A 27,832-nucleotide genomic window follows, 5' to 3' on the forward strand; every position below is an offset into this window, starting at 1 on the left:
TGGATCTTTGTCACACACAGTTTCCAAACTCACTATACACTTTTTCGTTTAGTTATTTTTAAGCGCGCCAAAGAGGGAAAAAAAAGTGAAATAAATACACCACTCGGTGTAAAATCCCACATAAGTGCAATGCTCGACCATTTTGTGGCGGTGCGCTTTTGTTTGGAGAACAAGGACAGTGTTCTTTCAGTTAACATGTGGAAGTCATTGCGCCCAGCCAACGTCTGCATGTTGGAGGAGGGGGTGCTTGGTGAGCCTATGGGGCCGAGCGAGGACCCCCATTTCTGCACCCACGAGGAGAGCCTCGGGTCGGAGGGGGGTCGAATGTCAATCAAAATGCTATATATACGGTAAACAGCTGACGCCACTTTGTTGCACTTTGCCAGGCTGCGTGAGTGTGAGTGTGTGTTACGGCGCGTGTGTGTAAACGAAAAAGGCTGGGGACTAAGACGGTGTTGGAGCGCCCTCTACAAGCTCAATGCGCCACTGCACCCTGCATTAACGCCGCACACAACTGGAAGGGGAGTTGGGAGCGCACGCCAAAAATAGTCAACTCTACCTCATTCACTCACTCTCATCACGTGACAAAAACAAATTCCAAGTTGATTTAATTTCCCAAAGAAATAAATGTAAATTCGTCTGTTCCAGGCTGCATCATAAAAATAATTTATTAGCTGCGCAACACAATGCTGTAATTGAAATTGTAACATTCCCAACATAAGTTAATTGCATTTAAAAAAAATTAAGTATAGTAAAATATACTCACCCCTTGAAGACACCTCATGGACATTCTTAGCTGTAGTAAAAGTGTAAAAAGAAGCTAACCACTCTGTCACATTCGACACACAAGATGAATTTCAATGCTGCAATGTTAATTAAAAGTCATTAGCTAATGTGAATAATTAAACTCAACTGTCGTAAAGATATCAAATACATGTTCCAGTGATACTTTAGAATACATTTTACTACGACTGCTGTAAAAAGGGCATACTAGAATAAAGCACCACCACTCACTCCTTGACTGATCTAACTTACAAACATCCGCTAGCTTAATGCTAAGGGAAACGTCAAAACTCAGTTGGTTAACAAAACTTGATTCTGCGGAAATTATATGCATTTAAGCAAGGGATAGTTGAACATAAAGGGTGCTGCGCCACATGTAGACAGGCAATGTATTAACAGGCATATATTCTTTATCCTCTGTAAAAAAAGGTTTTGTTGATACACAGAAGGAATTTTTCAGCCCATCTAAAAGCAAAGCCATTTGCACACCCCTTGCTCATAAGTCAGATTCTGAAATGCAACAGCACATTTCTTTTTTTGTATTGCGTAAAAAGAGGCTCACTCATGGTATTAAAAGCGACTCTTCTGCAAGAGTCTGGAAGGTGCAAAAGTGAGGGGGGGGCGTGCGGATACAGAGTAGGGAGGAGTTGGGAGGGGGTCATTTCCTGAGAGTGACTTACTTGGAGCCAGATGACTTTTCTGAGGGGAGTGAGAGAGAGAGGGAGGGAGAAGGCAGGACTGTAAGTTGGACCCATTCGCAGGTCGTCCTCGCTCAGTCACTCAGTGGACCTGGACACACACACACACTCACTCGCATTCATTCACACGCACTCTGTGGACTATTAAGCGCCCTTTTGGAGTCTTTTTTTTTTTCTTCCAAAGTGGATGTACTCCCTCTGACGGATTGTAACGAGAGGATTACTCAAGGTAAATTGAAGCCAAGGCTGGGAGAGGGGAAAAAGTGCCTTTTGGGGGGGGCGGTAAATTCGTTAAACTAGCAGCTTTTATACATAATACACGTGCGTTGAATGGTTGGAAGTTTGTGTATTCGCTATGCCCCCGTTGCGCGCCATATGGTCACCCCACCACCACCACCACCAAAGCCCCCACCCCCGCACCGCTGGAGGTGAGGCGCACTCGGCTGGAGAGAAGCTCCGCACAGCTGGAGGTATCACCTCAAAAGTCCTGGAAGTCATCCATCGGTGGTATTCTTGGTTTTTTGTTTTTCCCACCACTTTGGAATTTCACTTCGGCTTGTTTTGTTTCCTGCGGAATGCGTGGAATTAATTAAAAGCAGAAAAAAGTGGGGCAAAAAGCATCATTAGAAGATTGGAAGTTGGAACTGTGGGGCACCGGACTGTTTTTCATGAGTGTTTTTGGGCACGTATTTTGGGTCAATCTTGTTTTTTTTTCTTGGGTTGGAAAAGTGCCCAAGTTAATCGAGATAGTTGTACAACTACACGGAAAATGAGCGCAAGTAACAAACAGCCTTTGCGCAATTTTACGCATTGATCGTGGCAAAGACAATTGCTTTGTGAATTCAAGATGGCCTTGCAAAACGAATATACAGACTCTTCAAAATATATATATCTTATATGCAGAAAAGTTAAACAATGAAAGAAGCAAAAAAAAGAGCATTTTGCGTATTCCAAACCGTGCAGGGACCAAAAGAAAGCTGAAAAAAAATAAAAACATTCTGCCCGAGATGAACATCGAATGTACATTAACTAAGTTTTAAACTAGTGTTGCTGAACAGACAAGACAATAACTTGACTCAAAGCGATCACAACTTCAGAAACAAACGGCCAACATAATTGATAGAAGTGACGCAAACTAAACACAAGAGAAAATTGAACCAAAACATGTAAGATACTCGAAGACAATTTGGGATTATTCATCAGCAGCAGTTTGACATGCTCAAAAAAATGAAGCAGGAACAATTAAGTTTTTAGTGGGGAAAACGCGAAAGGAGGGAAGAGGCAAGGGGGGAGGAAGCGACAGGATGCGAGTTTCAAATAGTGGACTGTGTCTCCCTCCAGTGGCAGTCTGGTGAACTACAACCAACGGGCAATCAAACAAGCACACGTCTAATTATCTAGGGGCGTAGAATTATGGAATCAAAAAGCAGGTGGTAAAATTACTCAAATTCTGGACTGAACAAAAATTACAGCTATCTGAGTAAAATAATACTCCAGTAGAAGTACTGATTCAACTCATTAACTACATTTCAGTCTGGAATTTACATTTACCAAAAGCAAAAAAGCAAAAGTGAGTTTACTGTCCATTAATGCCCTTTTTGATAAACTGACAACAAAATCAAAATAACCTTCTCTGCACACAAAATGTGTGTTTTTCTTTTGAACTTGCATAGAGCTCATACTGTGAAGGCCGTGCAATATCTGAAACAAAAAATACAACTTACCTGGATGTTTCTTAAAAATAAAGCAGAGAATTTTATTAAGGCTGGCACAAGACAACCTATTTGCCAAAAATCATTCTTGCAGGCGACGTCTGAAAAAATTCTCTTAAATAAGACCGTGGATGTGGAATATCTAGCTCCTTCAATCAGTCATTTTCTTCATTTTTATGTTGAGCTATAATCCTGAGTTTGGGTAAAAAAAAAAAAAAGGAATGAAAGTCATGAAGGAGTAGAAAGTACTGACATTTCTTTTCAAATGAGAGGTACAGTAAAATGTCAGAAAAAAATACTCTAAAGTAGAGATACATTTAGCTACCCACTCAATCAGCAGAGCACAAATAATCCGTTTTCAGGACCATAGATGTCAGTTCAACAAATTTATAACATGTTTTTTGTTATTGTAGAACTCAAATAAGGATGTGCTGTTGCGCCCGTCACAAATAAGATCGCAATCCAAAATACGAAAATATGCTAAAAACAGTGAATCCCATTGCAGGGTTATTTGAAAGCAGTTATTCTCCAAGTGTGATAAATGGACCACACGGGCTCCCTCTAGTGGTAACCAAAAGAATCACTGAATGAAATGTTCAAACAGGCGTGTTACAGTGGTTTTAAATGTTTTTAGTTTGCAGTGCAGTACATTTAAGTGCAATTCAGTTGGATGGAAATTTCAAGTGCAATAGAATTGAATTTGATTTTTTTTCACACATTTACTGAGTCACATTTTCATTTTGTTATTTTAAAGACTGTTTTTTGTGTTGGTTTTTACTTCGCTATATAGTAAGTTGAAACCATACATAATGTTACAGTGGCTCAAACCATTTGTAAAGTACACTTTGGCTTTATTCACCAGTACAACATATTTGCATTTAATACATTTCCAATTGTTTTATTTTTTTTAATTTATTTTATTGAATCAAGTAAATTGAAGCACAATGTTAACCTGCAAACTGTGTTGGTTATGGCCAAAATGTACTTCCGAGTATTTCTTTAGGTGGTGGTGTAAAAAGTTTGAGAACCACCGTATGAAAGGATTATTTTTAAAACTTTTTTAAATTACCAAGAAAAACCCAAATCATTTCATAGAGGTTCATATTTTATAAAATATTGATTTGTACGACTTTCTACATGTGAAAAAAAACTGTCGTGTTAGTCAAGAGCGGTAACAAAGTATTTGTGAGTAGTTACTTGCCACGACTAACGGAAACAAATGTATATTTTACTTGAAGAGGGAATTCAATGTACTTTCTTTGTCATTACAGGCCGGAACGTCCATCAACATGGATGGTTCGAGAACATTGCGAGTGTTCTTCGGATCCATCGTGGCGCTGGCCGTCACGGGTATGTTTCCCGTTTGCTTTCAGAATTCAAAGATGGAGTGCTTGATGAGTTCCAACTAAAACGCAACAACGTTCATGTCACAGTCAAGTGCGGGCTGCCGCCACCCAGCATCGTGTCCGACCAGACGGAATTCGTCCTGAGGCCAGATTCCGTGTTCAACGTCAGCTGCAGCGGTACCGGCAGCGTGGTGTGGGCCGAACCGCTGCCCCGAAATACGTTCGTGTTGCCGGGCTACATGACGGCCACGTTGTTCATCTTCAACGCCACCGTGGCCAACACCGGCTACTATGTTTGCGTGGACGAGCTTTTGGCGGCAAGCCCGATGGCAGATGACCTGGAAGTGGACCATGAGGCCGAGATCTACGTTTTTGTTCCAGGTCCGTTTCAAGTTATTTTATTTATCTGTCAGGTGATAAAGTAAAAAAAAATAATAAATTATCCGCCAAATTCCCAACACATAAAAAACAGGGATAATTATTTAGAAAATTTAGGAACACTAGGAAATTAAAAAAAAAAAATACAAATCTGACTGCATATGAGAAGAAACCTTGGATTATTACACAGAAAGTGCCAGTTGTGAAAGAGATGTTTGTTGTAATCTGTTATTTTGCGGATCCGATCAACGATGTCATGATTGATCAGCAAATTATGACGTTACAACCGATCACCTATTTGCATTTAATGAAAATATCCGCCGATCCGATTCAGCCAATCAGATCTGTGTTCAGTCCAAATGTAATAACATGTTTATTACTAAGGTTTTAGTTAATAGTGGCATATCTGCACTGTAGTTACTTTTTTGCACAGATTCAGAGTGTGCCCTCTTTTTTTCTAGCACATCAGGTTTCCATAATACTATTACAAATAAGAATAAAATTATATGAATTTTAATATGGAATATATGTCATAATATTTATGAATTAAGAGTTAGATTCAGCAACAGGTTGTATTTCTTTTCTGAAATGTCACAACGATAAATTACAACACATGATAAAATCCGTATTGCGCAAGCTTTTGAGTCAAATTTCAACAGAAAAACTTTTAAATCAGCGTCAATTATTCGTTCTGGGACACATTAGGCCATTTTGATTTTAAAATTTGCTGTTGGTCGGTGTCATTATCTTAAAGGCAGACACTTTTAACACTTTGCTTGTATTGGATCTCATTTGATTGACGTTCACCTCAAGAATGGAGATGTGAAATTGTCTTTCTTTGTCCCCCCCCCCCCCAGATCCTCAGGTCCCCTTTGTCCCCGAGCCCCCCAGCAACTTGGTTGTCACCATGGATGCCATGGGCGTGTCCATCCCCTGTCGTGTGTCCAACCCCAACTCCCACGTTACCCTGAGAAGCGTCCCCAGCGGGGAGAAGATGTCCGCCTTCTATGACAACAAGATGGGCTTCTTCGGGAGCCTCTCGCCGGGACAGTACCGGTGTGAGACCACCGTTGAGGGTCGGGTGCTCACCAGCGCTATCTACACGGTCAAAGATAACGGTAAAGGCATTAAAAAAAAAAAAAAATCCAACATACAAATGTACTGTGTAATTGTAATAAATTGGCAAAATGTTTTTTTCTTCATATAAGACGTGATTGATGATGAGGATGAATGGTAGTTTGAAGTGTTGCTCATTTTTCATGATGACATCATCAGCGTACATCAAGGACACTAGAATTAAACGGGAACCTGCCAAATAATGCGCTTAACTCACCCAGTGTCCTGGATTTACGATGAGAGCATCGCCGGCTGAGAGTCATTCTATTAGGTCATTCTCACAAGGTCGCAAATGACCTAACGGGTTTGTTTTTAACTCAGTCGCTGCGTGTGTGTGTGTGTGTGTGTGTCAGCGCTCGGTGATGAACGACTTTCTGCGATCTAGTGGTCAGATGATGCGCTAACACTGCCTGTCTTCTGGCTCTTCCAGTCGAGGCGGAGGCGGAGGACTTCGACGTGGATGTAAAAGTCAGCACAGAGGCGTTGAGGGCGGGGCAGTCCCTCAACATCACCTGCGCCGTCCCCGCCGGCTCCGCCTTCCAGCAGCAGTGGCTCCACCCGAAAACACAGGCGAGCTGCGCAGCATTTCGTTTTTTTTTTCCGTCTTCTAAGCTTGAAAACTTTGCACCCCCGTCCTTCTTGTGCTCTATTTCCCTTCATGCTGCCGGTTACGCCTCCGTGTTGTTGCCCTCCCCTTAGGAGCTCAGAGTCTCAAATTAGCCAAACGCTGGTTTTGGCGTTCCTTTCAGCGGTCTCAAAGCAAACGCCTTTGGAAAAACAGCGGGCTGGCCGACGGGTGATTCTGGCGTGTTTACAATGTAGACATCAGCACCAACTGTTCACGCGTAACAGTCACGGGAAAACACAACCCAAGTGCGGGACAAATGGCCCGAGAGAAGGAAGAAGTTCAAAGTGTTGGAAATCGTTTGACCCCGCCCCCTCCCACCGGCCTTCAGACTTGCAGGGGAATGTCTTGCGCACGACAGCGAGGGCTTGGTGTTATTCTTGCGCAGACACGGTTTTAATCTCAACAGCACATTGTAAGATCGTGAGCTCAGGGGCTTCCCCTGAGCTCTTTTCCAGAGCGTCGGACTCTTTTGACTTCAGCTTTTGGACTCCATCGTGATTCATCGCTTGCCCTCTATCCTGTGTTTTAATCATCAAGTGCTACTGTAAGTAAGCTTCAGTCCGCCGCCTACAACTCACTATTCCCTCTTTTTGTTCTCGCAGGCTGTCAATGCAGTTCAGATGAAAGAGAATCTTCCCGACAAGGTCGTCTACATCCTGGTTATCCAACGAGCCAGCACTCAGGATGGCGGCACCTACGAGTGCTCCGTCACCCACCAAGTCAGCGGAAAGGTCCGGGTGAGCACCGTGGCCGTCAGCGTCTTCGGTAAGACCCGTTGCCCTATCGTGATGCGTGAATGTGGTTTTCTTAGTGGGGAAACTGTTGAGGGTTGGCTCTGCTTTCAATATCAGACTCGTCGTTTACGCGATGGCTTCACCAGATGCCTGCCAGAGCATCTCCTACGCCACATTTCCTGCACAAGCACCTGCGAATTGTCCCCCTTTTTAACCGCTCTTGCCACGTTGTCTGCAGAGGAGAGTTCCTTCGTGGCCCTGGACCACAGCGGGATCCTCGCGACTGAGTTTGTCAGCCTTCTCGAGGAGACCGAGTTCACCATCCTCATCGATGGGTCGCCCTCGCCCAAAGTGACCTGGCAGCGAGATGGCAAAGAAATCCCAGAGAGTTACTACATCGTCACCAAAACAAGTCATCTCCAAGGCAACAGGTGAGAAAAGACTCGGCTTGTCATAAACACGTCATAATATACAGTATCGCCAAACAAGCACGGAGGAGTTCGGTGCCAGACAATCTCGGCTTGCCATGACATGATCCCGGAGGCTTTGGGCTTCGTGGGCTCCAGCCAAGCACTTAACCACCTGCACAAATACATTGTTGCTTTTACATGATCTTTTTTTTTTTTCATGCAGATCAAATAAACCACCTGAGCGCTAAGAGCTCTGGCTGGTGCGTGTTGTTATGTTTGGACGAAGCCAAGCTTTTTTTTTTTTTAAACTGCACATCTGTTTTTAGACTTTTTGCTGAGCTAAAATAACTACCACCTGGTTCTGGAGAAATCTAAAGATCTCAATATTTAAATGTAATTACACAAATACAGAAAGATGAGCATTTGCTTTCATGCTGTTGAGCAATCAGAAAATAGTTCCCATTTCTTTCATATTTATATTCTACTGGTTAAAATGCTTCACAGAACGGGGGCACTAGCGTATTTGCATGTCGTCTGGGGATTGCGATGATATCACTGACAAAAGTCATGTGTTCGTTCTTGTGTCAGGTACCGGAGCATTCTGACATTTCGGCACCCAATGGAGAGAGACAGCGGGGTGTATACCATCACGGCTGTGAGTGGCTCTCGCACGGCCCAGTTCGCCTTCACCCTCAAAGTCAGATGTAAGACCTTTAAGCAAAACTACGTCAACTACGAGTTACAACAATGACAAAAATATTGCATTGGAGTTTGATTTTATCTCGATGTGTACTGGGGCGGGAGCGGTATTGGTGAGCGTTCTTCCGGGTCTTGCCTGAGTTTTGTCCAGCTATTCCCGCTTCGTCCCACATTCCAAAAACATGCAAATTAGGTTTACTGAAGATTCGAAATTATCCATAGGTGTGATGGGACTTTATTGGCTAGCCAATGGGGGATATCCCGCCTCTTGCCCAAAGTCAGCTGGGCTTCGGCTCCAGCTTACTCGCGAAAATGGATGCATGGATGGACAGGGGAAGGTATTGCTACACAGAAAGGGTATGATGAGTAGCTAAGAGGACCGTACCGGACAAGACCGAACAGGACAGGACAGGACAGGGCAGGACAGGAGAAGACAAGACAGGACAGGACAGGACAGGACAGGGCAGGGTAGAACCGGACAAACCCGGACAGGACAGGGTAGGACAAGACAGGACATGGAAGGACAGGACAGGGCAGGGCAGGGTAAAGCAGAACAGGACAGGACACGGTAGGACTGGACTGGACTGGATTGGACTGGACTGGAGAGGAGAGGAGAGGAGAGGAGAGGACAGGACACAAGCCAGGCAGTGCTACCAGGAAAGTCCGGGAAGATATTTGATTTCTGTTGTTTTCCCGTCAGCTTCTAGTGCCTTGACCTTCCCGCCGTCCTCGGGCCCGGTGCTGCTACCACAGATTGAGGAGATGGTGGTGGCCCTCCATGCTCCCTTCACGCTAACCTGCCGGGGCGAAGCGAGGCTGGCCTGGGACATGCCGCTCGATGCGCCTGAGCAGACACAGGAGGACAACAGTGGTCTGTTCGTCACCACCCTCACAGTAGACCAAGCCACGGCCATGCACACCGGCTTCTACACTTGCTTCTACAGCCAAAATAACACGGACGAGGCGGAGGAGAGTAGCATCTACGTCTACGTGCCAGGTTTGCTTCGCACGTCATCTCGTTAACATTTCGGTCGTTCCGTTCCTTGGGCTGAGCGATTCTTCTTTTCTTGCGTAGATCCGGATGTTCCTTTTGTGCCGTCACCGGTGCCCTTCGGGAATCACGTCCTGTCTGGTCACGAGGAGATGGAGATTCAGTGTCGGGTGTCGGATCCCAGCGCTAATGTCACCCTGCTTAACATGGACACCCAGCAGCCAGTGGCGAGCGTTTATGACAGGAAGAGAGGCGCCCTGGGGGTGTTCACCGCTGGAACCTACGTCTGTAAAGCTGTCATAAACGGAGAAGTGCACTACAGCGAGCAGTACATCGTCCATGGCTGGACCGGTGCGTACTTGTAAGGCTCGGTGAGCAAATCAGCCTATCAGCTTCAGCGCTTGACTTTCTTAATTATTGCCTGTCAGGTGGTGGCGCTCTTCACGTTGAGCTGGCCGCCAAGCGGACAGCTCTGCTGGTCGGAGAGCCCATCACGGTCACCTGTTTGGCTCGCGGGTCGGAAATCCTGGAGGATCACTGGAAATATCCTGGCAAAATGGTGAGCGATGCAAAAAAAAAAAAAAGTTGCAGTCATGTCAGCACGGTCCATCTGAAGTGCATACTTGGTACTCGGCAGGCTAATCGCGCCATGAAGACGGTGCACGAGAATAAGCGCGATCAGGAGATTCTTTACACCCTGACCATCCCGCAAGCCTCCGCCAAAGACAGCGGCATCTACGCCTGCTCCATCACTGATATCATGAGCACTGAGAGCCAGACCAAACAACTAGCCATCACCGTTTACGGTACGAAAACACTCAAGTGTTGTAATATGCACGAGGCGCTGTCAAACACATCTCACAAACTGCTGGCCTCTGCTCTCAAACAGAACGCGAGTTTCTGTTCCTGCGGCCGGAATTTGGCAGCCAGGAATCGGCAGAGCTGGACGAGGTCCGTGAGTTCAGGGCTGAGATAGACTCGTTCCCCGGCGCTCGTGTCACCTGGCTCAAAGACGGCCGCCCGCTGAGCGACGTCACTGCCGAGATCTCCGCCAGTCTCCGTCAGGTCAGCGAGACCAGGTGAGAAAAAAGTTCAACGGAACATTCTGCCGCTACTTCGGCTCGAGAGTGACGCTCAACTTAGGGTGACATTTTTCGGTGTAGGTACTCGGGCGTACTCACGCTGATCCGTGCGAAAGAGGAAGACAGCGGCAATTACACCATGAGGGTGGAGAATGGAAACCAAACTCACAGCGTCAGCTTTAACCTCAAAGTCAAAGGTCAGCAAAAGGAATGCGCAAACCCCTTTCAGTGTGATCGTAACGTTATCACCTTCCTGCACGAGCAGGCTTTTAGCCACGTTATCTCACATAGTTGTGCGGCTGTGTGACTCTTCCAGTCCCTGCAGTCATCGTGGACCTGATGGACATCCACCACGGGTCAGCCTCGGGCCAGTCTGTGGTTTGCGTCGCCGGGGGGCAACCCACTCCGGAAGTGGAATGGTTCATCTGTAAAAATATTAAACAGTAAGCGCTGGTCGCTTTGGAATTCAAGCTGGCGAGACTTTTTGGGATGTTTTAGTATGTCACTTCTTGTTTAGCTGCGCCAACGACTCATCGTACTGGGAGCCGCTCCCTGCCAACTCCACGGACGTCGAGGTGGAGTCGCATTTGGATGAGGATAATAATCTGGAGAGCCAGGTCCTGTTTGGCCATCTGGAGAACACGTTAGCGGTGCGCTGCTTGGCCCGCAACGAAATGGCCACCGTCAGTCGGGAAGTGAAGCTTGTGTCCAGCGGTAAGAATAAACAACATTCCTACACCATGTAACCCCTGATCCTCAAGTCCCTTCGAGTTTTAGTACCACGGAACTGGTGAAGTCAGAGTCAACACAGTTGTCAAGACGCCAGCTTTGTTTTGACAGCAAATGTTCTCATTACTCATTTACGGCCATTGACGGCTAAAGACGTCAAATCCATTTTTTTTTTACTCAGCCGGTAGTGAATGAGTTCAACTACGTGGTCCGTCCAGAGCCTCACAACCCATCATCGCCCTTAATCAGTAAACTTCTCCCACCCACCACCTTGCTCCCAGAATAGCTTTCGGCCTCAGTAATGTAAACAGCCTTAAAGTGCCTCTTAAGGCCTGACGGTAGTGATGGGAAAATGAAGCTTCAAATTTGCTTCATGAACCAGTTGTTGAATTTTTGAGTCCTGTAGATGACACTGTTGGTTTAAATAAAGGGTTTAAAAAATGTCAAGACAGTGTGCTTTCAGCCCAATATTGAACAGAGAGCGCCATCTACTGGAGTCCAAAAATACTACAACTGGTTCATGAAGCAGATATAAAGCTTCATTTACCCATCACTACCTGACGGGCGTTTGTCATGTAACATCTCATCAAAGTAATCAAACACATCATCAGGAATCGCATTTTTACCAGCGACTGTCCTCCCGAACAGGCCCTCACCGGGAGCTGACGGTCGCTGCCGCCGTGCTGGTGCTGCTGGTCATTGTCATCATCTCACTCATTGTCTTGGTTGTTATCTGGAAACAGGTACTACATTCATTCATTCATTCTCATGTCGTCACCCGACCGTCGGAATAGTTTACAGCTGTGCCCATCAAATTCCATCACCCCCCTGCGATAGTCTAACAAGCGGCGATGTGTTTTCAGAAACCACGCTACGAGATCCGCTGGAGGGTGATCGAGTCTGTGAGCCCCGACGGCCACGAGTACATCTATGTGGATCCCATGCAGCTGCCCTACGACTCCAGATGGGAATTCCCGCGCGACAGGCTGGTGCTGGGTGAGCCACGAGGCCGGCCGGGAGTAGTGATGGAAAAATGAAGCTTCAAAATTGCTTCATGAACCAGTTGTTGTACTTTTTGAGTCCCGTAGATGGCACTGTTGGTTTAAATAAAGGTTTTAAAATAAATGGCAAGTCAGTGTGCGTTCAGCCCAATATTGAACAGAGAGTGCCATCTACTGGTGTCCAAAAATACTACAACTGGTTCATGAAACAGATTTGAAGCTTCATTTACCCATCACTAGCCGGGAGAAGTCAATCGACACTATTTGGACAATATTTGGAGGACAAATTGCCAGTGCACCTGTCAAGAAACATGTTGTCAGCCAACCCTCTGGGAAGACTTGCAAGAAATCCAAGTGTGCCCGAACAGAAAAAAAAAATTGTTGGACTCATATAGAAAGAAGTGTGAGGCGTGTCCAGGCCCTTTTGTCCATAAAGTGTAACTGGAAGCTTTGTGCTCAGTGATCCGTGACCACTGATGATAAAGCAGAAACATCCAGACTGTGTTTGCGCGAGCGTTCTCGTTTGATAGTTGACCGTGTGACTTTGCCTCCAGGTCGCATCCTGGGTTCCGGAGCTTTCGGGAAGGTTGTCGAGGGCACCGCTTATGGACTCAGTCGCTCCCAACCTGTCATGAAAGTGGCAGTGAAGATGCTAAAGCGTGAGTCAGTTTAATTTCTAAAATTTATAAAATTATAAAACTGAACAAATCAAATCAAAGTCCGGGGTGTTGTTTTTGGTAATCGCCATTTCGCTCTCTTGTAGCCACGGCCAGATCCAGCGAGAAACAAGCCCTGATGTCAGAACTGAAGATCATGACTCACCTCGGACCTCATCTCAACATCGTTAACCTCCTGGGAGCCTGCACAAAGTCAGGTAGAGTCCTAAAGATTAGTATTTCAATCAAACATCTTCACGACGTTGGTTTGAGAGGAATCTTAACTCATTCACTATCAGCCGAGTGAAAAAAATGGATCTTTGACGTATTTATCCGTCAATGGCAGTGAATGAGTTAACAGGCTTTCATGGTGAAATTTGAAGCTTGCCATCTTGACCGTGCCTGTTTTTAACAACCCTCTGATAAGATTAGTCCACAGGCTGAATTTTTATCTCTGGTTTCCTTCCCAGGGCCGATCTATATTATCACTGAATACTGCTTCTACGGTGATCTGGTCAACTATCTGCACAAGAACAGAGAGAACTTCCTGAGCTTGAGCCCGGAGAAGCAGAAAAAAGACTTGGACATCTTTGGAATCAACCCAGCAGACGAGAGCAGCAGAAGGTAGCGCATGTCGGGGGTTACTTGGGTTTCATTTATTTATCAGAAGTGAGTCAGATGCCCGCAAACCCGTAACATTGATTTCTTCCAATTCCTTACACACGTGTGCGTGCCCCCGCCGAAGCAGAGATCAGTAACTCCATCTTAATTCCCCCCCGTGGGTTGAGGAGATTGTCAGGCATCTTCACCAAATCAAATCTCAGACCTGAAGTGCTCTCGGGTTTCACGCTAACTTGATTGCGACGGAGGTACAGTCTAGTTGTCAATTGTAACAAGGTCAATCGGTAAGCATTTCTCGTTGGTGTTGACGGATGACTCACAGTGACCTCTCCTCGCAGTGACCGCAGCGCATTCTAAATGTGGCGCCCGCGATAGCCTCGACCGCATCCATCGCTACTCGCAGCCGCATGCCGACATCTAGGAATGGTTTGCTTCTCTTGAAAATGGCCTCGCAAGTGTATCTGCAATTAAATCCACACGTTCCCCTTCTTCTGCCATTGTGGTTTAAAAAAAGCAAAAAATATATTTTACATTTTCCAACGGTCGCCAGTTACGACTTCCGGGTGTGTTGATTCCGCATCGCGCTGCCCCCTCACAAGTGAGTATCCAATCACGAAACGCGTTCATCACCTTCAGCGTGAGGCCAGTTGAGAAGGCCTTACTGATCTGATTGGCTATCACAACTGTCTATCGATTCCGAAAGCCCATCAACTTTGACAGAACAGACGCCCGCACAATTGTATCTGAAGGCCTCGGACAAATATTGCGTGGTACTGCGATCGTGAAAACTGCCTGGCAACACGAGCTAGCTGAATTCTGATTGGATAAAAACTCTCACTACAAATACAACACTAGGATATAATATGACATCAATGTGAAGAATATGAGCTTGATTTCTTGATTATGTTGGCCTTGAAGGCCTTGACGGTCCACCACTGCGATCAATATTCAAAATCACCAAATTAAGTGTGTTGATGCACGTCTCCTGATTACACCGCTTGACTGATTCCGTCCAGGGTGTTGTCTGCCTTTCATCCTAAATTAGCTTAGCTAGTCTCCAACTCAGTGGAGGATAAGTGATATGGAAAGTGCATGAACAGACGGATGTAGAACCAATAAATACAGTTCTCAGTGACGCCTGGGTACACAGATTCCAGTTGAAATCTTCCGACGTCGGAAATTCCCAACCCATTTTCTGGAATGCAGCAATAGATTATGGTCAACGCAGACGGGTAAACTTGGCCTTGACACTTTGGTCCCTCGCCTTTGCCCACAGCTATGTGATCCTGTCCTTTGAGAGTAAAGGCGACTACATGGACATGAAGCAGGCGGACACCACACAGCAATACGTGCCCATGCTCGAGATGCCCAACACCTCCAAATATTCCGACATCCAGCGCTCGGACTACGACCATCCACCCTCCCAGAAAGGTTCGAGTGGTGAGTGCATCTTTTTGCGTGGTTTCTTCCCCCCCTCTGGCTTCTGTTGTCGGTCCACATTTGCGTAGCTCGCTGGTCCAAGGGTACTCCCTTGTCGGAATTTAGGATGGGTACAGCCCTGTAATTACACGGAGGAGCGAGGATAATTGCAGCACTTGCGTATTATTGCCCAGTTTCTCCCTGCCATTAACCAAAGTCAGGTCGGCGCAGCCAGCGCTATATTTACAACAAGTACTTTTTGGTGTCGCTGTCTCGAGCAGAAACGGAAGGAGACAACTTGCTGTCGGACGACATGGACGAGGGGCTCAGCACCACCGACCTGCTCAGCTTCACCTATCAGGTGGCCAAGGGCATGGAGTTCCTGGCTTCGAAAAATGTGAGTGTGCAAAAAAAAAAAAAAATTAACGTTAAATCTACTCTTAATCTATTAAATCGTAATAACATATTATAATTCCTTATAAAGATTTTGATGGTGAACTGGGTCAAAAGTAAAGCATAGACCAGGGGTGGGCAAACCATTTGATTGGTGGGTTCTAAACTTTGACGGAGGGGCCGGACCAGGAGCAGATGGATCGGTAACCTCACCTCATCGGAGAAAAAAAAAACACATTTAATTTTAAACGAAAATGAACAAAAGATTCCAACATTATATATGTCTTTGAAAAACCACAGTATTTAGAAAATAAAACAAGGTTTATACATTTAATTTTTTTCAAGTTTATCGGGCCGGATAAAAACGTTTAACGGGCCGCAAGTGGCCCCCGGGCCGTAGTCTGCCCACGCCTGGCATTTTTTTTGCTGTGTATTCCATTTCATCCCTCTTACTGTTCTGATTGTTGTGTAAGCGATCATCGACCCGATAAGCAGTCACAAGCAAACTCGCTTATGAGCGAGACCGACTAGTCTGAATATAGCCGCAACACAGCCGGTCTAGAATTACCAAGTCGGCCTCCCAGCTTCATGGTTATTATCCCTAAATAAAATAAGTGGTCACATCCCTCCGTCCCGCAGGCATGTTTACACAAGGATCATGCTGTGTGAAGCAATATGTATTATCATTAAACACGAGCTGTGTTTTAATGCAGAAATAGAAGTCCTGGGAAGCAAAAGGAACGAGGAAAGACTGCTAATTTGGTTGTTCTTTTTTTCACAGTGCGTACACCGTGACCTCGCCGCCAGGAACGTTCTCCTCTCTCAGGGCAAGATTGTGAAGATTTGCGACTTTGGGCTGGCAAGAGACATCATGCATGACAACAACTATGTGTCCAAAGGCAGCGTAAGTCTGCGTGGTTTATTTTGCTCTCTTTCGCTTAACTCATTTACTGCCATTGACGTCTTAAGACGTCTAATATCCCAATTTTTTTTTTTTTTTTTTTACTCGGCTGGTAGTGAATGAGTTCTTTGGGTTTTTTTTTTCCTGTGCAGACCTTCCTGCCGGTCAAGTGGATGGCACCAGAGAGCATTTTCGACAACATGTACACCACCCTGAGTGACGTCTGGTCTTACGGAATTCTCCTCTGGGAGATATTCTCCTTAGGTGAGACACCTGTAGATTTGGAATTCTAAACATGCTAGCAAACAGAGATTCGTCTCATTCTTATTCCAAACATCTCCAAAATAAACACCTTGACCAGCTCCAACTATGGACGAGATAAATTTGTAGAGCAGGGGTGGGCAAACATTTGACAGAGGGGCCGGACCAGGAGCAGATGGATCGAGTGTTTTGGTAACCTCACCTCATAGGGAAAAAAAAAATACATTTAATTTTAAATGAAAGTGAACTAAAACATTACAACAATATATATGTCTTTGAAAAACCACAATATTTAGAAATAAAAACATTAACAAGGTTGATTCATTTATTTTTTTTTCAAGTTAGGCGGGCCGGATTAAAACGTTTAACGGGCCGCATGTGGCCCCCGGGCCGTAATTTGCCCACACCTGCTGTAGGGGTATCGCTCAACCTGTACCAAAGTATAAAAAAATGGCCAAAAATGTTGAAAGAGTGCCGAAGAGAAGCGTGTCACAATTTCAGCTGTGACAGCTTCTATTTCTTTTTGGTTTGGTGAAACTGTCATTAGAATTGAGCAGTTGTTGCCTTGATTTGATCAAAATTCAAAACCAATATGTATGAAGCGAGAATACCTCAAAACCGGAAGAATGCTCGCTCACTGACTGGAATCAGATCATCGGATCTAATCGTGTAGTTATGCTTCATATAATCAGGTTAAAAAAAAAAACCATGAAACTAAAATAACTAAAAATGGAAAGACCTGCTCGAGCGCTAACAAGAACCAAATCATATGATCTTTTGTGTTTAGCTCAAGGCAAAGATGGACGTTTTTGCTTTGATATGGATCAACAATCCATTAAAAGTTTGGCAAACAGAGAAGAATGTGAACTGGGTAGCATGTGGAAGAGAAGCGTGTACCAAGTTGAATTTTTAACCACATAGACTCCAGCCATCTTGGATTGAATAGCATCACTCTTGTAAAATCCATGCAAATATTTCGTTGACTTCCAAAAATGGCGAGCCCACAAGACAACGCTATTTTCGGCTATCTTGGCTCTGATTCTTGTTTTGAGTTGACCAAATTCCAAATGAAGATATAATGCCCGAGCCACGAAAAGGCAAACGGCCGCTCAAACAATCCAAATCTGGGATTTGCTGATTTATTTGGGCTTCACGTGCAGGAGGAACGCCGTATCCTGGCATGGTGGTCGACTCGAGCTTCTACAACAAGATCAAGAGTGGATACAGGATGTCCAAGCCGGACCACGCGCCTCATGACGTGTACGTATGACTTTCAGCGTCGACGCTGCAATGAGAAGCTCACCCAACACTTAACTTTACATTTTTTATTTTATTATTATTTTTTTTTCGCAGCTATGAGCTCATGATGAAGTGCTGGAACAGCGAGCCGGAGAAGAGGCCTTCCTTTTTGGGTCTGAGTGACACCGTCTCATCTCTGCTGCCTTCCAGCTACAAAAGAGTGAGTGCCCCCCCCAACCCCCCGCAACCTTTCGGGCCACCGCTGACGCTTGTTGTTCACTCGGCATTCTGACGGAACTCCTTTTATTTTTGACCCGATGCTTCGACCTGCGCATTCTCCTCATGCCATCTTTTCCCAGAGGCTTTAGTCGTGCGTACCTTTGTTTTTTTTGTTTTTTTTACAGTTTTGTTGCTAAGCAGTGAGTCGCAGGGAGAACAACAACCTCGTAAACACTAAGTTTGTGGTTCATGTAAAATCGGGACACGATCCCTGCATAAAGTCGCATTTCTGATACGAGCGTATCGACAAATTTTGAGATGAGTTAAGGGGCAGCAAGTGAAATTGCTTAGCCCATAACATGCACAGGGCAGCTCAGCCGCTGGCTAGCGGAATGTCATGGTGGCCGATACGCGGTAATGATACGCGATGTGCAGTACGTCAAATTTGTGAACGTGTTTAAAAGGTCAGTGCAGCACAAAAAAAACTTGAGCAATGCTAACTTAAATTTGAGCTGAATTTAAATTGGCTCTTTGGATGGATCCGAAGCAATAACAACAAATAATAATAATAAATAAATAAATAAAATAAATAAAATTTGATGTTGCACTTTCCTTTCCACGCTCGGACATCTGACGGCTAACATAACGATATTTGCCGCTTGAATATCAGAAGGAAAAAAAAAACGATAAATTGCGATATCTGTTCTCACTCGTGTAAATGCCATCTAAATCTCCAAAAGTAGCACTTTTCCAGTGTAATATTCCCTTCCACTTGCTCTGCTCTATGTGTTTGCTGTGGAATAGCACCACTTGGTGGGCCTCACACTCCCCCTCCCCCAATGCTGCGTCCTCACCACAACCAACCAAGCCCTTAATTACCCCGTTAAAGTCTACACCGCACAAGTGACATCAAAACGACCTCTTTCTCAGATATTTAACAACCGAGAAGGGGGAGGGAGGTCAAACTCCCATTTTCCCACCTCAATGCATGAAACCGAGCATGATTTACAGTTTGCATGGCATCATGTAGCTACGATCGTATGTTCCCGCCGGCACATAAAATACGTACAGAAATGCATTAGAAACTGTCGTAAAATTGTTTACATTTTATAGTTTGCTGTCAGAAGAGTTCAGATCATTCCATATTCTTCTCTTAAAATTGCGGGATGGCCTGGAAAGCAGTACCAGGTATCGGTATCGGGCCAAGGTATCAGATACACGCGGAGCGTGCCGATACAAGTAAATGGTACTTAAAAAAAAAATAAAAATAAATAAAAATTTGACAATTATTCTACAATTGAGCAAACTTTCACATACGTCTACTTAAGATTAATCGAATGGATTTTCCGTCCGGCTGCAGCATTACGAGAGGGTCAATCGAGATTTCCTGAAGAGCGACCATCCCGCCGTGACGCGGGTCTGCATGGAGAGCGATGACGCTTACATTGGCATCGCCTACAAGAACCAAGGCAAACTCAAGGACCGGGAGAGCGGCTTCGACGAGCAGCGGCTCAGCTCCGACAGCGGCTACATTATCCCCCTGCCCGACCTGGACCCCATGTCTGACGATGAATATGGAAAGAGGAACAGACACAGGTACTGCAATGGGCCATTCTATGATCTGGGAACTGGCTGAAGGGTTCAGGGAGTTTTTTTTTTGGGTTAAGAGTTTTGAGGTAGGGTTAAGGTTAATTTTTTTTCCACCTAATGATTGTTGCAAAAAAAAAAAAAAATTGGGGGGGGGGGGGGGGAGTTACATGTTTGCCCCCCTCAAAAATGTTAAAGCAAATGCAACATTAAAAATGTAATTTTGCAACCCCAAAAAAAATAAAGCCACTATGATTTTTTTAAAGAGCTGTAATATTGAATAACGCTTAAGCTGCATTTGAAAAATAAAAAAAGAAAATTTGAGTTTGATTTTAGCAAACAATTAAGCCATATTATTGCCAAAAAAAGTATGCAGTTTAAACATTGCTTTGGATTAATACTAAAAAAAAGTTGTCACTCTTCTGCAGAAAGCATAGTCTGATTTTTGTGAAAAAATGAACAATTATAACGAAAATTAGTCATATGTTTTTGTAAAGACTAATATATTTTTTTAAAAATGTAATTAATTAAAATAATTGTTGAAAATTAATTCACATTATTTTTCAGTCATATTTGAAGTCAAATGAAAGACATTTTTGCAAAGAAATTGTCTATTTTTTGCGAAAAATAACTTAAAAATTTAATTAATTTAATTTTTGGGGGGGGTTGAAAATAAATTCACATTATTTTTCAGTCATATTTGAAGTCAAATGAAAGACATTTTTTAAAAGGAATTGTCTATTTTTTGTGAAAAATAACTTAAAAATTTAATTAATTTAATTTTTTGGGGGGTTGAAAATAAATTCACATTATTTTTCATATTTAAAGTCAAATGAAAGACATTTTTGCAAAGAAATTGTCTAATTTTTGTGAAAAATAACTTTTGCAATAAATAGCCACCATTTTAACAAACTACAAGTAAATTTACAAGAATTCTATTGGCATAGTCATGCATATCATTTTTGTTGGAAAAATTCCAACTTCATTCTTGTTTCTATTTCTATTTCTTGCTTTTGCAATGCATTCTGGGACTTGCCGCTTAAGTTCTGAAGTTTTTTTGTACGGTCCAACTTGCCTTGTACGTCTCTTGATAAACGGCGATGCTAAGCAATATCGTTACTATGATATATTAGGTGCTCATACAACACTACTCAACCAGCAGATTTTTGGGGTTCCTAAACTGCAAAGCTATAAAGTCTGCTTTCGATTAACCACACTTCCAAATGTTTGTGACCCCCACCCCCACTTCGCAGCTCGCAGACGTCCGAGGAGAGCGCAATCGAGACGGGCTCCAGCAGCTCCACGTTCGCCAAACGCGAGGGCGAAACCCTGGAGGACATCACGCTTCTGGACGAGATGTGTCTGGACTGTAGCGACCTCGGGGAGGACAGCTTCCTGTGACGTCACCATTGAGGGAGGCACGGAGTGGGCGGGGGGGGGGGCGGAGTTGGCCTACGAAGGACCTGACAATCAACCAAACACTTCGAGAGTCTCGCTCTCTCCCCCCACCCCCCATTCGGAAGATAAACCACTCAGACTTGACCTCTCTTGGACACTGCCCCCTGTTGGGCTGGAGAAGCGAGTGATTGTGAAAATAACTTTTCAATAGAAGAGCTTTATTCATCGGGCATTCTCTTAATTGCAAGAAGGGAAGGATGAGCAGCTTTAATCCAACCGCCCCTCAGGACACGTTTAACCACTACGTCATCCGGTGCAGTGCAAGTTTGGCAGGTGGACCCTCTCATCCCCATCTACATTACTGTAGCACCTGATGCTGGCACAATCAGTAGCGATACTAAAGCACAAAAAATCTGTGCACATGCATTATTAGAACGTGACCACAAGAGGGCTGAATATGCGTTTATTTTTTTACCTTGCCGTTATGTACACATGTATTATTTGTGAATATCGAGTAGCTAGTTAGCGTGAATGGATTGGATCTTGTGTAACAAAAGAAAAAAAAAAAGCTTTTGAAGGAGTGTGATTGTACTGTAAATAGCACCAGAGATGTTTTTATAATGAGAAAATATGTGGGAAATCATATTTTTAACGCTCGCACATATAATGCTTCCCGGACAGCATTTAATTAAGCGAATTTTTGGGGGCCATCTGGAGGGATCTTGATGTGAGTTGAAGAACTTATTTGGACAAAAGTAGTCATTTGCTGCCATCTTGTGGCATCTATCGCCAATTACAGTGACGTTGAAACCATTTTTGAGGGGACTCAATTGTGGATTTCCGCTCGGACCCTGTCACAGACGAATAGCGGGTGTTCACTGCAGACAGCTTCGACGATATTTGTTGAGCGCGTCCTGCGCTGTTAATCATTCCAGCCACGAGCAAACGAGCACCAAATCAAGTAAATGTGTTAATTGTTGTTGCGTGATGTCCCCCAACCCAAGCTGTACCACTGCCTGTTCTCTGTCAACTGTGGTGTCATCCACAATCAAACGTTGCACTTTCAATTATTTTGTTGGATTTTTTTTTTTTTACTAGTCTGACGGTACGCTGTCTGAGTCATATCCATAACAGCTAATCACCCAAATATGATGGTTTACTACTAGTATTGTTGTACATTCAGATGGTTTACAATATATATTGCAATAAATGCTTTGTAAAATGTGGAAGAAAAAGTCTTTTGAACTGTGAATAGTTGAGGCGTTTAATCTATATGAACCACCTCAATATACATCTAAAAAAAAAATTATATATATATATATATAAATACATATATATAAAAAGAGAGAGAGAGAGAGAGAGAGAGATGATGAGATCCCAAGGACGGAACTGTCCGTCATCCGCCCATTTTTTTTGGACGGAGGCGGATAAGTTTTTGAAAAGGACCTTAGTCAGTCCCTATAATCATCCTTAACTGTGTTACGTACCCACGTACACTGCCAGAAGCATGCCGAGCTTGTCTTGCCAGAGTTAGTTTTAAATATCGGGAGTTAAAAAAATTGACAAAGCATAATAAAAATCATAAGTACAGTAACGTAGAATTAGTTTCTTCTTTCCAATGCCGTTAATCAGTGTCTGCAACGTGCTTTTTAAAAGTAAACTACCACTCAATAAAATTGCACGTTAACAAACATACAGTAATGACTCAATTCAATAGAATGCAAAGAAATTCCACCGTTTTTGCCACATTTCTTGGCTTCAGTTCAATGGACGTGTTGCTCCTTCTGCTGCACGTGCCTTGACCACATGGGGGCAGTATAATATCCACCATCCTGGTAAATAAGGATGAAAAATGAGTCTCGTTTGCCTGCCTGCTCATATCTGGTGAATGGAGCAGTTGTTTCGGATTTGACCACCAGAGGGCGGTAAAGCTCAGCAAATAAAACTCCCTCCAGAGGCAATGGAGCATGGGGAAGAATCGTACAGTTCATGAACCCAGCCTGGACAGCAGAGGTTTTGAACTAGAATGGTGGAGGAGGTGAGAGTTTTAATTAATCCCAGAGCACGTGAACCATCACTCATATTTTTGCAGCACTTTTACATCTATAAAATTAATTGCTGTTTACCATTCAACTTCTTAACGCATTTTAGCACTAGGTTCATTCCGGTCCAACCGCTTTTGCTTATCTGTCATCCAAAATTCCAGTCTAGTATTACAGGTTTATTTATTTATTTATTTTAGGTTTGTGTTTTTACAGTGTTTGTTGAAAATGACAGGCCTGGAGGCAGATGGGTTGCTGCAAAAAGAAAAACAACAGCGATCCAAAGCATCTGGCACCTCAAAGAAACAACTGTACGGGGAGGCTCAGGACAGGGCCGACTTTGTAGAAGGTCTTGTCTTATGACAAAACACATGTCGCCAGTTTTCTGGATGCGCAAGTTTGCGTGAAAACTCGTTTGAAAAATCAGAATGAGTCATAATGCGTATGAGTGTTGCTATGTGAACACACACAAGGACTAAAAGATCATACATAAAATACTCTTATTGGGGAAAAATAGTAGTAGAGGCACATTTATGTACTAGAAGAAATATTACACAAATATTCGGGGAAAGGGATACAAAAAATCCTAAGAAAAAATAATAAATGAAAAAAAACCTGAAAAAATACACAAAAGGTAAAAAAGAAAAAGAGTATGATGACCAAAGTAAATAAATATCAGATACAAACGCCCAAAAATTTGATGAAAATAAATAAAATGAGGAAAAAAAAATAGATTAATTGGTTGAAAATTACCAAAATCTTAGATAAAGTATCCCAAAAAAAAAGTCTTAAACATGGATGGATGGATGTATCATTGAACAAAAAGGGACAAAAAAAATCTAGTAAGTAGGTCTAAATATAATAGATAAAATATTTGAAAAACATCTGAGAAATAAAGAATTACAAAAATATTAAAATTAAAATATCAGAAGAAAAAGAGACAAAAAGTAAACAAAATATAGATAAATTGCAAAACACACAAATATCACAGATTAAACATCACTCACTTAGCAACACGCATTAACGAATACTACAGCATGTAAGGTAATTCCACTTCATAAAAACAATTTATTTCTTCACATTTGCTTTCATTTTTTACCTTTCTTACATTAAAATTAAACCCCAAAAAATATCAAAGTGTTTGCTGCCCCAAATCAAACCCATATGCAAGGCACCACGGTATCCAAAATTTTTATGTATTAACCAACTTGAAAAATGCAACTTCTGGAAGAAAAAAAAAAAAGCGTGTGAACGCTGCAATGCAGAATGAAACAAAAAAAAAAGGGAAAACTGTGCACTGTTGAAATTAGAAAAACAATATCCACACATGGTGGGAAAGTTCGGAAAACGTTTAAGGTGGAATACTGAGAATCGGTCGAGAAATGCGAACTGACTGTCCTCACTTAAGTACATAAATGTGTTTTTCCTGTCAGCTGAACAAAATTTGGGCGGGAAAGTCCGTTTCAAGCTCGTTTCCCCAGAAGCTATGCATCATCAACGCAAACATTGTTCGCACACTTTTGGGAGAGGCTCACAGTTAGCTCTGGGACAACAATCCTTTGCATCACAAGCCTACTAATGTGAAAAGATGACATTGTTCCTCGACCAGGACGGGAAAATAAAGAGTCGCAATATCGGCGGCACAAAAACACTCGAGTTTATTTACGAAACGATTCTGTTTCACCGCCGCTCGTAGGTTTCTCGGTATTCGGGGATTGGTTTCGCAGACGCCCAAAAAAAAAAAAAAAAAACGGTTTTATTTGGCCGTGATTTTATTAATAGAGGTCTGAGGGACCCAAACGAAAAAGGCTAAAGTTTTCAATGGATTTCCAGTATTCAGGCAAGTCTGAAAGTAGAGTTGCGGGCCTTCAGATTATTATTACAGTTAAAAATGTACAAAATTTGAAAATATATTTTTAAAAATTTGGAAAACGATAACTGAATAAAACTAAAAACTAAGTACGTAATTTCATACATGAGTTTTTAATCTACAGTATGCAAAATAAATCTATCTATCCATCCGCTTACATAGCCGTTATTTTTTTTAAATGTTGCTCACAATAAAAATCTTCCATTGAAGAAAAAAAATCAAACAGTGAAACTAAAAACATGTACTGAAAAAATAAAAAAATACATGAAAAAATACGACGATATTATGACATATATATTAGAAAATAATACTAAATATTAAGCAAAACTAGAACTTGATTAAAACAAAACTACGACATAAATTACACAATAACAAATTAGACAAATAATTGTAAGGCCAAGTATGAAACATTAGCACTGAAAAGAAAAATGTTTGGAAAACAAGACAAATACTAGACAAAAATACATAAAAAAATAAAATTAAAAAAAAAGACCAGATCAAAAATGTACAAAAATATTAGTTGACAAATGCATATATTTTAGAAAAAGCTACATTATTATTACTACTAGATTAAAACAACAACAACAACAACAACCTTACCAATATTTCCAAGAACTGGTTGCCTTTTGTTAAAAAATAAATGGTTGGTCAACTTTGCAACTGAATAAAATGTTTTCCTATTCTTGTTTGCTTGTTGCCGGGCAGAAATTATGGGACTTCCTCGCAAACTGCCCCACTGAACGCCGACAAACAGGAATTTTTTTTTTTTTTTTTTAGACGAGACATATGCAACATTGACAACTAAAATAATTTCGATCGTTTTGATGATTTTCTTTTTGCTACAAAATCTCCGTAGTCCATCATCTGTACAAAGAAGATGTGTGCACTTAATCGCGATGTTTTGCTCCAAAACGAGAACACACGATTGACGTCGTTTGGTATGAGCAATAAAGACCTCTTGACAATATAGACAGACACGCCGGGTGGTTGTGAAAGCGATTGAGGACAATTTAATTGCGCGTTGTTTTACCCCAGCCAGAGTGAGGCGGAATCTGATTTTGATTTGGATTTGGCCGAGTGAGTGAGAGACAATTGGATTTGCGATCTCCTCGGGAGTGTTTGATATGTAACATCACTCCCGCATGAAACGTGACGCTTTGTTGCCTCCACTGAGGTCGTGGCTGTCTGATCCGCGGGGAGACCGCGCATCGGCTACGTCTCCTCGAGACCGGGATCTCTTTATGAGCTGCTTGGCTGTGGACGACATTATCTTTGGAACAGAGACTCTGGGAATTGCAATGTAATTAACTCTAATATAATATCGCAATATTTTGACAATTCATCGCTTGAGCAATATACTGGAAAAAAATCATATTTTCCCAATGTACATATTTGATTTTCGTCAAGAGACCACAACGTTCTTATTGATTAAAGACACAGTCGTACCTTTTTTGGTACTCGTCATCTGTAGATATGGTACTTGGTTTTCTTTAAATAGTCCGTACTTGGTCGGTTTTCATCAACTCTTCATATTTGGTTTTCATGCGACCACAAACTTCCTTATCAAACGTATGGCAAAATTATATGTTAAATATGGAGGAAATGAATACAAAATGCTGCTGGCGCTCTTAATATATATATATATATATAGTCGCTGTCCTGTAAAAAACACGCATGTCCATTTTTTATTTTTATTTTATTTTTTTTAACATTACTGGGCACAGACATCCCATCAACGAGAAAAAAAAAATTAAAGACAAAATTGGACATACGTGGTTTCATTTCTGACAATACATTTTTCGATGGATGTATAAAAGATCCACCATCCGAACCCAGCAACAAAGCAAACATCAAAAAACATGATGTAATTTTTTTCAGAGTGCAAAAAGGGCTCTCATGTAAAAAATTACCATTCAAGGCTGGCATAAAACTGCTGAACAAGAGACCAACATTAAGTGCAAGAAAGTTTTTTCCCTGTACGTAAACTCAGATCGCCTCATTCAAAATTTCGCAGTACCTAGTTTGTTCTCATCAACTGCAAATATCACGTGCGGCCAAAAAATAAGGCGCATTTTGGTGAATTCCATATTTTTTCAAAAATCTACACCATTGGCTAGTCCACACATCTGGGTGTTATTTTTACACCTTGAACAATCTAAAGCAGGCGTGAGCAAACTCTGGCCCGGGGGCCACATGCGGCCCGTTAAACGTTTTAATCCGGTTCGCCAAAATTGAAAAAACTTAAAAGAATAAACCTTTTTAATGTTTTATTTTCTAAATACGGTGGTGTGTCAAAGACGGATATTTTTTGCTGTAATGCTTTTGATCATTTTCATTTAAAGTTTAAATGTATTTTCTTTGATGAGGTGAGGCTACCAAAACACTCCATCCATCTGCTCCTGGTCCGGCCTGTCTGTCAAATTTTAGAACCCATTGTGGCCCACCTATCGAAAAGTCTGCCCACCCCGGCTCTAAAGGGTTGAAAATGACTTGCTGTCTTTCACAATGCCAATAATTGAGCACACTCGCTATTTTTGGGTCTCTTGAAAAGAGATTTTTGGAGGTGTAAGGTTTTTGGCCCGATGCCAGCGATATACTGTAATTGTTTTTTTGTTTTTTTTTTGTCAATCGGACATTCTTATTTTTTTCTTCACTGCGCATGGTTTTCATCACACATCAACATGAAAAAAAAAATAAGAAATCAAGGTTACTTGACAAAAACACAGACTAATATGTTGACTTTAAAATGCCCGATTTAACTTTGAAAGTTGTCATAACACTGATTGTGGTATTCATTTGTGTTCGAGTAATTAAAGGTCGGGGTCAACCCGTATATTCTTCAAGATGGTACCATTGGAATGCGGTTAAGCCTTGTTAAAATATGATCAAGCATCCCTGGGAAATATAGACACCTTTTGA

At 42.6% G+C, this 27,832-nt stretch overlaps 2 protein-coding genes across 2 annotated transcripts in view; one reads left to right on the forward strand and one right to left on the reverse strand.

Moving 5' to 3' along the window:
* Nucleotides 1–1,509: 1,509 nt before the first annotated feature.
* On the forward strand, nucleotides 1,510–22,230 carry pdgfra (platelet-derived growth factor receptor, alpha polypeptide). Its single transcript, XM_088312387.1, has 29 exons — nucleotides 1,510–1,710; nucleotides 4,465–4,543; nucleotides 4,627–4,920; nucleotides 5,775–6,035; nucleotides 6,464–6,603; nucleotides 7,264–7,426; nucleotides 7,634–7,826; nucleotides 8,394–8,509; nucleotides 9,205–9,501; nucleotides 9,580–9,846; nucleotides 9,924–10,054; nucleotides 10,133–10,301; nucleotides 10,385–10,574; nucleotides 10,659–10,774; nucleotides 10,894–11,020; nucleotides 11,095–11,291; nucleotides 11,955–12,049; nucleotides 12,170–12,302; nucleotides 12,862–12,966; nucleotides 13,071–13,181; nucleotides 13,434–13,587; nucleotides 14,861–15,024; nucleotides 15,285–15,400; nucleotides 16,178–16,300; nucleotides 16,450–16,561; nucleotides 17,719–17,818; nucleotides 17,912–18,017; nucleotides 19,377–19,612; nucleotides 20,857–22,230. The coding sequence occupies exons 2-29, from the start codon at nucleotides 4,483–4,485 to the stop codon at nucleotides 21,002–21,004; spliced, it is 4,425 nt and encodes a 1,474-aa protein (XP_088168513.1). The 5' UTR covers nucleotides 1,510–1,710; nucleotides 4,465–4,482; the 3' UTR covers nucleotides 21,005–22,230.
* A 235-nt stretch (nucleotides 22,231–22,465) lies between these two features.
* Nucleotides 22,466–27,832, reverse strand: part of LOC148324700 (uncharacterized) — a 54,692-nt gene continuing 49,325 nt past the window's right edge. The window contains exon 4 of the transcript XR_015846266.1: nucleotides 22,466–22,833. The gene's annotated coding sequence lies outside the window, so the exon portion shown is untranslated. The remainder of the gene's footprint in view (nucleotides 22,834–27,832) is intronic.

The sequence above is a fragment of the Idiotropiscis lumnitzeri genome, chromosome 13 (assembly GCF_059441095.1).
Source record: "Idiotropiscis lumnitzeri isolate Australia: NSW breed Sydney's pygmy pipehorse chromosome 13, RoL_Ilum_1.0, whole genome shotgun sequence".
NCBI classification, from domain to species: Eukaryota; Metazoa; Chordata; class Actinopteri; order Syngnathiformes; family Syngnathidae; genus Idiotropiscis; species Idiotropiscis lumnitzeri.